This window comes from Urocampus carinirostris, chromosome 13 (assembly GCF_059441175.1).
Source record: "Urocampus carinirostris isolate Australia breed hairy pipefish chromosome 13, RoL_Ucar_1.0, whole genome shotgun sequence".
In the NCBI taxonomy this organism is placed as follows: domain Eukaryota; kingdom Metazoa; phylum Chordata; class Actinopteri; order Syngnathiformes; family Syngnathidae; genus Urocampus; species Urocampus carinirostris.
The window spans coordinates 38,251,730-38,264,059 of record NC_142361.1 but is presented as its reverse complement, the minus strand read 5'-3'; the positions used below and the strand labels follow the sequence as shown (position 1 = coordinate 38,264,059).

General features: G+C 46.8%; 1 protein-coding gene across 2 annotated transcripts in view; it reads right to left on the bottom strand.

Annotated features, from left to right (window-relative positions):
• Positions 1-12,330, bottom strand: part of psda (pleckstrin and Sec7 domain containing a) — a 26,420-nt gene extending 14,090 nt beyond the window's left edge. For both annotated transcript variants that reach the window (XM_088351934.1, XM_088351936.1), the window contains exons 1-11: positions 11,907-12,330; positions 8,977-11,103; positions 8,686-8,915; positions 8,378-8,559; positions 7,919-8,135; positions 7,679-7,842; positions 5,830-5,952; positions 5,682-5,762; positions 5,496-5,608; positions 2,372-2,430; positions 2,205-2,294 (exon numbers count right to left, since the gene is read on the bottom strand). In XM_088351934.1, the coding sequence (XP_088208060.1) occupies positions 2,205-2,294; positions 2,372-2,430; positions 5,496-5,608; positions 5,682-5,762; positions 5,830-5,952; positions 7,679-7,842; positions 7,919-8,135; positions 8,378-8,559; positions 8,686-8,915; positions 8,977-10,993 (3,276 nt within the window). In that variant the 5' untranslated portion in view covers positions 10,994-11,103; positions 11,907-12,330. The remainder of the gene's footprint in view (positions 1-2,204; positions 2,295-2,371; positions 2,431-5,495; positions 5,609-5,681; positions 5,763-5,829; positions 5,953-7,678; positions 7,843-7,918; positions 8,136-8,377; positions 8,560-8,685; positions 8,916-8,976; positions 11,104-11,906) is intronic.

Genomic DNA, 12,330 nt, shown 5'->3' with positions numbered 1-12,330 from the left:
GGAGTCACTTGGGTCTACGAAGTTCTGCCCAGACGTTGGAGCTTCTGGCTTCCGTCCGCCCTGTGACGCAGGACGGTCCCCTGCTAAAATGGCCGCCGTTCCCCAAAAATCTGGTCTGATGGAAAAATGGGAGAAAATGCGTCCTTCCTCCTGCGTGAAAACACTCGTCCTCCTCCTCTTCGTCTGTGACCAGCAGACGCTCGCTCTCTACCTCGCTCTCTCTCGCTCTGTCTCCTTGCTCGCCCTCCTCACTGATCAACTCTCTCTCACTGCGCATTTTCCCTCGACAGCTGCGGCCAATGACGGCGCGTGAAGGGCTGTTGTGGTCCGCCTCCTCGGCTGTCAATCATTTAGGACGTGATGAGTAAGTTGCTGGAAGTATTTGAGGGGCAGGTTTGGGTAGGGTTATTACGAATAATAATTCGTAATATAATGCATCAAAGGGTTACAATGGGCTTGATTTTTATTCTTGAAAGCTAGGTTGGCCTGGAGAGGGATCGGCGCCACCAGGGTATACCTGCCCAAGACACACCACAGGTAATGGTGCTCCTTATGACCAGGGTTGGGTAGGGTTACTTTAATTAAATTACTTTCAATGACTTTTGGATGACTCCAATACCAAATATGCTCATAAAGGACAAAATAAACTCAATATGAATAAAATAATGACTCACAAGACGTGGTAAGCTTTCTCTCCTGACTTTGATCTCTTTGATCTCCGGCAAAACGAACATCAAATGCCACAGAAACAAAATGAAAATAAATCCAAACAGCTTGCCAACATCATTTTTGCCGTTCCATGTATTCCGTTACTCCCCAAGCCTGCACAGAATTTAGTCATTTCATTCATATTGAGTTTCTTTTGTCTTTTATTAGCATATTTGGTATTGGAGTAATCCAAAAGTCATTGAAAGTACCGTATTTTCCGCACTATAAGGCGCACCTAAAAGCCTTTATTTTTTTTCAAAAGCTGACCATGCGCCTTATAATACAGTGCGCCTTATTTATGGATCAATATTAAGTTGCAAAGTCTTGCAAGTAATGCAGCAGCCGCCGACTAGATTTTCCCCCGAACGCCAAGTAGTCCGCGGTGTATGCTGGGATTTATTTACCGGCGTTTCATTGGCTAACCAATGTGTCAATCACTATTTGAATCGATCACTATTGGCTAAAGTTATTCGGAGGTAAAGGGGGCGGATCCTTTTTATCATTTACAGGCTGGCATAGGCTAAAGCGGCAAAAAAAAGCCTGCAATTGACCCAAAAAGATGAATGTGAATCACACGTTGGGTTGACGGCATAGAGAAAGCATTTTTTACTATTCTGTATTTGTAAATATTTTATTCTCCTGTATTTACTACACTCACGGATATAAGAGGACCATGGTTGCACATTATTGAACACATTGACTTCGGTGAGCTACTCCGGCTATATATTTTCCCTGTATCTTGTTTCAGACTGAACTCGATGTTTCTGTGATAAGCGGTGCAGATAATGGATGGAATGGAGTGTCTATTTTTAAATCAAACTCAATTCCAAGTGTTTATTGTCATATGCACAGTAAAGTTGCGAGCAAAAAAGAAAATAGAAACTAAGGAATGGTTGGCATTTCTTAAATCCCAAGACTTTAACCTTCCGAATGATGGAACGATGCATTTGAGTGACATCGTACGGACACCGCATCCGCACGTGTTCTCGACACGTATTTGCTTCTTTGCAAGCTTTGGGAATGCTAAGGGGGTAAGAAGTTGGACTGAACTATCTGACTGTTTTGTCGACATTCCCATTGTAGCGCCCTATAACCCGGTGCGCCTTATAGTGCGGAAAATACGGTAATCCAGTTAAAGTAACCCTACCCAACCCTGGTCATAATAGTCGGAAGTCTGCAATAATACGTGGTCTGTGCAGCCCTTTGAGTACCTTGTGATTAAGGGCCTCACAAATAAACATGACTTGACTGTCCTCATGTTGAGGTTTTTGAGTTTTTCCTTGCCCTCATGTAGGTTGTAGATCAGGGGATGGTGTCTTAATAGTCTGTGGTTTGCAATAATATGTGGTCTGTGCAGCCCTTTGAGACTCTTTGTGATTAAGGGCCAAACAAATAAAAATGACTTGACTTGACCCCTGCTATAAAACAATTCTTTTCACAATTCACTCCTGGAATCTGTACCTGCTTGTATGAAATGTTCTCACGATAACTTTTACCTTCAGCATTTCTTTAGGAAAGTCTTTGCCCTCGTTGAGACCTTCCAGGTTGGAGATAAACTGACTGCACGACATCCTCTTGCCCACATTCTGCACGCACGCAATGCGTGGGTTAGCAACTTGTTCCCAACAAGTCTCGGAGAGCGCGAATTGTCGCTAACACTCACGTTTCCATGGAGATCCACGTTCAACAGCATCAAGGCGCAAGTCAGCGTGTGGACGCTGTCTGAGAGAAGACCGCAAAAACACTTTGGGTCAAAAGCAAGAGGAAATGGGGTGCAAAATAGAGTTATCCAAGACATGGATCCATTTTTAGGATGCTTTGTACTAAACCACGGGTGTCAAACGTTGGGCCCGCGGGCCGGATAAGGCCCGCTAAGGGATTGAATCCGGCCCGCGAGACAACCACCAGAGAAGCGCAAGAGAAAAACAAGCTGCAGGTTGAAATATGTCAACTTGATGTTGCCAAAGACACTGTACTTGTATTTATTTCTCTCTCTCTCTCTCTCTTTCTTTTGCACCCCTTTTCCCCCACTCTCTGTCTCTGTCGCTTTCACTCTCTATGTCTCTTTCTCTTCCTTTGTTACTCTTTGTCTCTTTCTCTCTCTGTGTCTTTTTAACTTCCTTTGCTCTAACTTCCTTTTTTCATTTTCTCTTCTCTCTTCCTACCCTTCGCGCTTTCTTTTCTCTTCTTCTGTCTTTCTATTTCTCTTTGGATTTCTTTCTTCCGCTCCCTTTCTTTCCCCCTCTCTCACGACTTCTCTTTTTATCTCTTTTTTTCTCACGCTCCCTCTCTCTCTTTTTCTTTCTTTGTCACACCCTCTCTCCTTTACCCTCTTTCTCTTACAGTGGGAACTCGCTACTTCGCGGATTCAGAGCTTCGCGGGTCTAAAAAAAAAATAATAATAAAATAAAATAATTTAAGGGGAAAAAAAAAATTATATATATCATTTTTTAAGCATTTTTGAAGGGGCGTCGCCACTTCGTGGTTCCACGTTCGCGGGTTCAGAGCTTCGCAGGTCTAAAAAGTAATAATAATAAAATAAAATAATAATAGAAAAAAAAAAAATCCTACTTCGCGGAATTTCACTTTTCGCGGGTGGTTGTGGTCCCCATTAACCGCAATAACCGAGGGATTATTGTATTTCTTTATCTCTCTTTAATCTACTAGTCCGGCCCCCGACGGAATGTTTGTTCTATCGTGTGGCCCCCCGAGTTCAAATGACTTTGACACCCCTGTACTAAACTATCATTTTAAAGGATTTTCAAAGGGAAGTGCATTCTTCTAATAATCAATAATGTCAGGACCAGAACGGAGACAGGACCCACTTGCGTGCGTTTCTATTAGTTTTATTAGGAAGAAGATCGCTGGTTGCGGGGAGCAGGTTGCTCGGACGCGGAAGTGGTATTTCCGTGGCGAGCGATGGCGGTGTCGAGAGCGGAAAAAACAGATCAGTAGCCGGGACGGGGGAGCAAAATCGTAGTCGGGATCAGAAAAGGGTTCGGGAAACAGACAGGTATCAGAACAGGAGAGAGTCAGGGTCGAAGAGCTTGCCTAGCGTAAGCTGAGGTTTGCAGACGGACTGACCACCGGTGACAGGAAGACAGAGGGGATGAAAAGTAACAGGTAGCCAATCATCCTGCAAACCTACGCTTTCAGCTAGGCAAGCTCTGAACCTTCCGACCACTCCTGCCCTGATTTTTCCTGCTTGATACCTGTTGCCGACCTGTTTCTGGACCCGTTTCTGCCCTGCTCTTCCGTCCTGGCCATCGACCTGTTTTGCCCTGTTTCCTGCCTGATACCTGTTGCCGACCTTTTTTCTGGACTCGATACCGCCCTTGCTCCCCCGTCCCGGCTATCGGTCAGCTTTCCCGCCGCCTACGACTATCCTCGCTCAACACGGAAGTGCCACTTCCGCGTTTCTGCCATCAGCTACCCGTGTCCGACGATCTTCGGATCGTGGAAGCATGCACTGCTCTCTTTCTTAATAAGAACTGAGTAAAAATGAACGGCGACATCTTGTGACGATCTCTACAAAGACTTCAGCTAAGTTAAACCATTCAGCAAAGCAAAAATTTGGTCTTTTAGACCAGGGGATGGTGTAATAATAGTCTGTAATAATAGTCTGTGGTTTGCAATAACCTGTGCAGCCCTTGGAGACTCTTTGTGATTAAGGGCGTCACAAATAAACATGACTTGACTTGACTAGAGCGTGGAGCAATGTTCCCTGTAATTTTCCAGGGGTCTGAACGTTCAACACAAAGTCGGTAAGCAACGCTTGAAACAACAGTGAGTAACAGCAATACCGAGTGTGGCAACTAAATCATTATCAAACATGTCCAAAACTTGACATCACGTTACATTTTGCTGAGTTTCCGGCAGTGCAAAAAAAAATTTCACTTTTGAATGAATTGACTCATGTATTATTGCAAAGGTTGTACGGCCTACAAACGTCATTTGTTTTTAGAACAATTCTTTCACAAGATTTTCATTTCTTTTTTTTACCTGGTATCTTTTGTCGCATAATACTAACATTTTTGGGGGCTTATTTAGTCGGTTGCACGATACACAAATTTTTTAGTGGAAGTAAAATGTTGGCAACAAGATTGACTTGGTATAATTGGAAATTATTTGAATGCAACACAAAATTTTTCCTCTTTTTCCGTTTTTTTCTATTTTTTTTAATCTTATTGTGTTGATTTTTTCCTAGCTGTTGCTTTTTTTCGTTTTGTTCGCTATTTACTTTTTTTTCCTTTGTTTCTTTTCTTTTTTCTGGATTTTTTTCTGAATTTTTCCTTCTTTTTTCTTTTCCTTTTGTGTCTTTTTTTTCTCAGCTTTTCACTACATTTTCATTTTGGTATTTTTTTCTTTTTTGTTCTATTCCCCCTTCCTTTAAGTCATTTTGTACATAATTTTACTTAATATTTGGTCATATAGGGATGAAAGAAGCAAAAACAACCTGAAGAGCCGTTGAGGACCCGAAAGAGCCGGTTCCTTTTAGTGAGCCGAGCCGAAGAAGCCGGTTCTCGACAAACTCTACTGACTCTACTCAACTTTGTTCTACTTCGACCTAGACTTCCAAATACCGCATTTAGAACACAACGTCAGGGGAACCCGTGTCTTTTTACCTTCATGCACTGTAACTTTGACTTAATTCGCTTCTTAATTAGCAATTTTGAGCCCTGATTTTTGTGAGCTGGCTAGATTTTCTTGTGCGCAGAAAAGCTCTGGGTAGTGCGAAATTGCGCACTCACGCAGCTTAGAGGGAACATTGGCGTGGAGGTGCGCACCTTGGCTGGCACGGCTGCGTGGATTGCAGGCTAGGTATCTTCTGGAAAAGTGAGCGAGGACGCGTTCCCGCTCTTGAGTTTCTCCAGTCAGCGTCAACTTGCTCAGGAAGGTTCTACGAGAGGAGATGGAGTCAAGTTGGGGCCGAAGATCAGAGCCCTTTGAACTCTGTGCTGGGTGCCACCAACCTGAGCGCTTGGTCGATGGTCAGTCCGTTGAAGTCAAAGCGACTGAGATATTCTTCCGCCACCATCTTCCCGAAACGGTCGCTGCAAAAAGACACGTGTGTACAAGTTACGCGGCTGCACGAGCACACGGGCGAGCATCTTTACGGACTTTTTCCCGAGATGCGAGGAAACCTCCGACTTGCGGAAACCTTGCAGCCGGTGGAGGCGCTCTGCCAGGCGTTTGGCGGCCTTAGGATCGGGCTCTGCGCAGTCTTCGGCCTGCGAACGCTCCCTGAAAAGAAGAATTTTAGTAGAATCCAGCTTCCTCTCCCAACTAAGCGGGTTAGCTTCATTAATCGTGGCTGACAAAGAGAATACATTGGCAGAATTGTTAACATTTTTCTCGAGGACGTGTTGGCGTCTTTGTCCAGTTGCCATGGCAACACAGTGCAAATGTCTCCCGTCAGAGAAGGTCCGCTTGACGGTCAATCTGTCTTTCTCAGACCCAGAGTTGTGGGGGTCGTCTCCCTGAGCTCGGACGAGGCTTCCTGTCCCTCAAATATTTCCGTGCGCCAACAAAGAGAGAGGCCGGCCGGCAGGAAGTTTACTGGGCCGAGTCGTCTCAGCGCTGTCGCAAAATTGAAACGTGACATCAAGTCACATTTATTTGTTTCGATCAAACTTCCCTTGATCCGAAATCGTCTCCGTGGCGACCACTACTCTCTCTGAAGCTTACTTATCACTTTCTCCACTTAGTTGAAGTTGCAACTTCAAAAAGAGATTTTTTGGCTCCATACATAAAGCTCTCACACCATCCAGTGGAAAACAAATGGCCGCTACAAAAACTTCAAATGAGTGGCAAGATCTGATGAAACATGCATCTGATGACATTGATTTTGTGCGATGGACAGTTAATTTTGTGTAGGTGTCTCTGATGAGGTGAGACAGACTGTCCATTTGCTCTTTAAGTCCAGGATCTGTACTAGTACTCACTAGTACTAGTATGCACATACCTGGGACCAGCCCACAGGAGGCGGCAGCCAGTCCCCAAAAACATACCTGGGACCTGCCCACAAGAGGCGGCAGCCAGTCCCCAAACACAAGTCGGGGACCGGCCCACAGGAGGCGGCAGCCAGTCCCCAAACACAAGTCGGGGACCGGTCCACAGGAGGCGACAGCGAGTCCCCAAACACAAGCCGGGGACCGGCCCACAGGAGGCGGCAGCCAGTCCCCAAAAACATACCAGGGACCTGCCCACAAGAGGCGGCAGCCAGTCCCCAAACACAGAGTGGAGCAGATCAACTCAACCCATGGTCAATTTCAAGATTGGCAGCTCCTATCGTCGTGAAATCCAGATCACAATGTACAGGATTTAGACACCTTTTTCACGGCCAAATTCAAGCACTTTTTAAGGACTTTTAAAGCAAATTTTCCATTTTCTCCAGTACCATTTAAATTAGAAATCCAGTAGGAATGTATTTTGCAGAACCACAAACATATCTTTGATTTACATGTGTGATTTATTAAGTCAAAGGAAGCACTAAGGTCCAGCAGCAGCAAGAGTGATGAAGCGGGGAGTCCATTGCCAGGAGAAGATCATTGGTTACCTTAATCAGGGCTGTCTCAGTAGAGTGGTTAGCCCTGAATCCTGATTGCATTGATTCAAAAAGATTGCTCTCCGATATAAAATCATTTAGATCTTTTAGCATGTAGTAGCTTAAATTTTCAGTTGCAGGAATTTCTTTCTTTTACAATTTACCCATGGGAAACAGTACCTCAATTTTAATATCCATGATTGATACGTACTTGTTGTACTGATACTTTGTAGGGGCCTGTTTAGGTGTAGCATGCACCTATCGTTTTTTAAGCAGACTTGGTACGAAACATGGCAACAATTTCAAACATTTACAAGCTCTTCACCCAAACTGAAAGCATATTTCAATCCTTGAAACACAACATTAAAATTAGAGCATTATCAAGGATTTAAGAACCCGTCCGAACCCTGGATGTAGACTCACCTGGCGGGACTATGAAGTGACGGCGCTGATCCGGCTTTGAGGATGGAGCGCCGCACGGGCTTTTTTCCAGCTGCGATGGAACCGGGAGAACGCTGACCGTCCGTTTGGGACAATGGGGCGAAACTCAGCTCGATGATGTTCTTGGCACTTTCACAGATTCGACTCTGAGAGACAAAGAAACTAAGTTTTAAACACGAATAGAAGCAATAGTCACAACTTAGCTACGGGGCGCTCCTCCACCTGAACCTCAGGAGTCAGCGTGGGCAGGTCAAAGGTAAAGACAGGCGCCGAGCCTGAAGTGAGCAGGTCCACGCTGTCCAGGCTGCTGTAGGAGGTTCCTTTGGCCCGCTGGCCCTCCAAAATGCTTTCAAAATGGCGACTGAAGGAATCAAGGTTGTCTGAGGGCCGACAGGGACTGCCATTCTTGCTTTGAGCATGGCCCTCAGCCTCTGGCATCCTGGAATGAAAGACAAGGTCACGCGCTGCCTCCTGTCGTCTTCATGAAACCCATCTCTAAGGCATATTGGCTACACAGAGGTGTTCACAAACGCCTCTGGCGACCTCACTGAACATACCAAGAACCTTTAGCTTCTCATGACCAAGCTCGCCAGAAGCTTGTTAGGATTTTTGCGGCGTCATTTCTATTTTATCTTAAAGAGTGTTATATTTCACGACAGCCTACCTAAAATGACTTCTCACCCTTTCAGCAACAGACTAAGGCCGTCTGAGGTGGCCTTCTGCTTCGAGTGCTCTCCCTTCTTGACTGATGAGTTGTCTTTCTCTTTGTCCTCCTCCTTGTCTGCAGTCTTACCTTCCTCGCCCCGGCCTAACCTCGGCTGAGCATCACCACCGTTCTCCTCAGCTGCCTCCGCCCGCATCACCTGTGTGGAGAACAGTCCGCCAGATCAGCCCTGTCATAACCAAATCATCAGAGTATCTATCTAATCATTCACACAAAACCTCTCCTGATCAAATATGAATGAAAGGTTCAAGTCGAGGCGCATCACCTCATCAAGGTCAGTCTCTCGGTAGCAGCGCAGCGGCACGTGGTCCAGATCCGTCTCGGAGTATTTGACGCTGCGCCGCAGCACACCCGTCTCAGGACCGGCGCCTCCGTTCCGGCTGGACAGCAGCTCGACCTTCACTTGATGGACCTGGCGGCGGCGAGACGACCTCCGGCGCCTCCCGTCGTTCGACTCAACTGAGGAGGGGCTAAGCAAGTTGGGACCAGGAAGGCCTAAAGACAACATAAGTGACTTCTACTCAATCATTTAATACAGCAACTCGTCTTCACATACCGTCTTCCCGGCTCTGCGCCCCAAACAGGAAGTTCCACTTGGCTTGGGCAATTTTTTGTGACCTCGATGATGGACTCAGGGTTATACTAGTGCCTGTATCGCAGCCGGGCTGGTTAACAGTTTCAGGAGACGCGTTTCTCGTCAAACCGCTGTAGCTCTGTGAGGATGCCCCGACGACCGTGTCCATGTTTCGAGGAATCTCTGGTCGAGCTCCAGACAAACTGCTGACCTGTCTGCGCTGATCTGGTCCTGCCTTGTCTTCTGTCTCCTTTTTGAAACGCTCTTTAAGAGGCCTTGCTACAGAGTTTGTGGACTTGTGTTTACAGTCTTGGATGGGACCAGTGCTTCGGAGTTCTCTCTTTGGGGATGGTAAAGGTTCAGCTGCTTGGCAAGGGAGGAGTCTCCCCCCGGGTTCGATGCACTTTGAGGAATGGCGCTGCTGAGTCTCTCGTCGTAACACCTGGCGGTCACCAACCGAGAGTGCCGGCTGGTGTTCATTGAGCGGGGTTACTGTAAGACGAGAAGTCGAAGGGGAACCCTGTCCTTTCCTTGTCAAGACAGGTGAGCTGGTCGCAGTTGTGTGTTGAAATTTGGATTTGTCTTGCTTCCATCTTGGGTTTGGTTGGTTCTGGTGAGGGGGTTCAGCCGTAGGGTCTTCACAAAGACCGGAATGCGCTTGGGACTCTCCAATAATTGGGCTGAGTGTCATCACAGATTCACTTGGGGAAGGCATTGGAGAGGGAGTCAGTAGTCCGGGAAAAATGTCTGTGTCGGAAAAAGGGGAGGAGCTTCTCGCACCACCAATGGTGCCACTCATTTCATGCTGTATATCTTTGGGCCGTCCATCTTGTAAGGGTGGTTGAAATGAGCAGGAAAGTCTGGAACTGTTGTCCTCCGACCAGGTTGACTCCTGGATGGAGGGTGGATGGACAGGGCTATGAGAGTTACGCTCGTTGGCCGAAAACTCGGAATGGGCCCTGGACGCAGGTAGTCTGCCCATTCCCTTTGCAGCATTAAAAGAGACTTGTCTGTCTTGATCTTGGAGATGAGTGTTGGCTGGCAAAGTGAGGGTACAATGTGGGAGGATGGGGGACCCTGCCCACGAGCGGCAGCCAGACGACCCGCGGTATCTAGGCACAGCCGGGTCGTAATTCTCATTGCTGCGACCAGCAAAGCGTCGCCTCAATTCCGGAGATCCAAACTCCTCCAAAGCTCGGAAGGTGGCATCTCGAGCGACCTCGTTTCTGTGAGGGAAAGGAGAACCGGGGCAGGTTGTAGTGCGATGGTGAACGGGGCAGGGACTGGTATGTCCAACACGACTGCCAGATGCCAATGGGTCACTCAGTCGTTTTCTACGGTAGGCGGGAGGAAAGGGCCCCTCCTTGCCAGGCTCGTTTTGGCGCAGAAAAGGTTGACGGTCACCTGCTCTGCGAACATTGGCTTTCTCGATATAGCCGTAAGTCACAACAGATGTCTTCCTCTCCTGACCGCCAGAACTTTCAACTTGGCATGGGCGGTGAGGGCAAGCGGGTGTATAAGGTGCAGACAGGCCACCAAACCGTGAAGACGGATTACTACATGTAGGCGTCGGCCTCTGATAGGGATACGCATCTGACGACGGCGCAACGGCCGAGTACTGATGTCCTTGACTGGCTTCAGTAAGCACCTGGAGTAAGTCCTCGAAGGCGTTGGCTGACATATGGTCCTGGTGGAAGTTGGCAGATGAACCCAAGCCTTCTGGGTGTCGGCCGATAAGGCTGCCCGAGTTCCCGGAGCAAGAGCTGGAAGGGGGAGAGCCATGCCACCCACCTTGCATCCTACGCTGGTTGCATAAGGAATGCTCCGAACTAGGGTCGGGACTGGAGAGTATTGAGCTTCTTTGAGAGTGAGGCAGAAGGTCAGGACATGGGAGGACCAGGTGAGTCCTTCCTTCACCTCCCATCCTCTGAGCTCTTTCTTCCTCACCTGCTGATCGCACCTCCACGTACAAGTGCAGCACTTTTCCTGACTGGGACATGTTGACAACTTCTATTCCAGAGCTCCTCAAGTTTGTTGCCGAGTTCCCTAGACTTAAGAGGCCCCTAGTAAATGTTCATGGCTTGGATTGTTCCCAGTCATTTTGACACGCTGCGGAAGAAGAAATGTTTTCTTTAGATAGCAGAAGACCACATTGCAATGTGACAAAGGTGGTTTCCCTTGTGGCCTCTGGTCTAGAACACTGATTGTCAAATCAAGTCAAAGCTACCCAGCATGCACCAGGTTACCGACACAAGAGTTTTCAGTCTATGTGATTTGATTAGATTCAATAGAAATACAATAGTAGTCAAACATACTGGCTAAAATGAATGAAATCTTACTTTTTACACATACTTACACACATAGACACATGTGCAATGACAAGTGGGCAGGGTTGGGTAGGGTTACTTTAACTTGATTACTTTTGGATGACTCCAATACCAAATATGCTAATAAAAGACAAAAGAAACTAAATGTGAATAAAATTACTAAATTTTGTGCGGGCTTGGGGAGTAACGGAATACATGGAATGGCAAAAAGCTGTTTGGATTTATTTTCATTTTGTTTCTGTCGCATTTGATGTTCATTTTGCCGAAGATCAAAGGGATCAAAGCCAGGAGAGAAAGCTTACCACGTGTTGTGAGTCATCATTTTATTCATATTTAGTTTTAGTAAAAATAATAAATACATGGACAACTGCCTCACAAAGTGTGCACACACACAAACACACACACAAACAGATTAGGAGAAGCTTAGTGGGACTTTTCAAGAACACAAATAGAAGACTAATAGGATTCCCACTTACAAGTTTTCTCACTCACAGTACACGAAAGCGTGTGCACGCAGACATTAATTTACACACAAACGGGCATTTGAGCAAGTACTTCTATTGCCACTGCAAGATGTTAGCTTACCTGCATGTCCTCCACTCTTATGTCCCCTGGGTTGCCGTGGCAACGTGCAGTCCCTTCCTCTGCTCTCACTTGTTGTAGGGCAGCCAGGCTCCGCCTTTTCCTCCTCTAGCAATCAGCCTGACCCCGCCTCTTAGGGACCGGGCCATGTGCCAACCAATGGGAGGCGTTGCCGGATAAAGGAAAGGGCCACGACGGATGACGTAGGGGGAGGAAAGAAGTTCATACCTTTAGGTTCACCTGTAGGTGAACGCACTCAGCCACGCCCTTTCACAAGGCCGTCATCTTATACCTTTACTAAATAGCAATGCAGGAAATTGAGGCGTTCCAGGACTGCAGGAATTGGCCATTAGTCTGAACATTTTGATCAGGGAATGATGTATTTGTAGTCTGTACAGCCCTATGAGACTTCTTATGATGAAGGTTG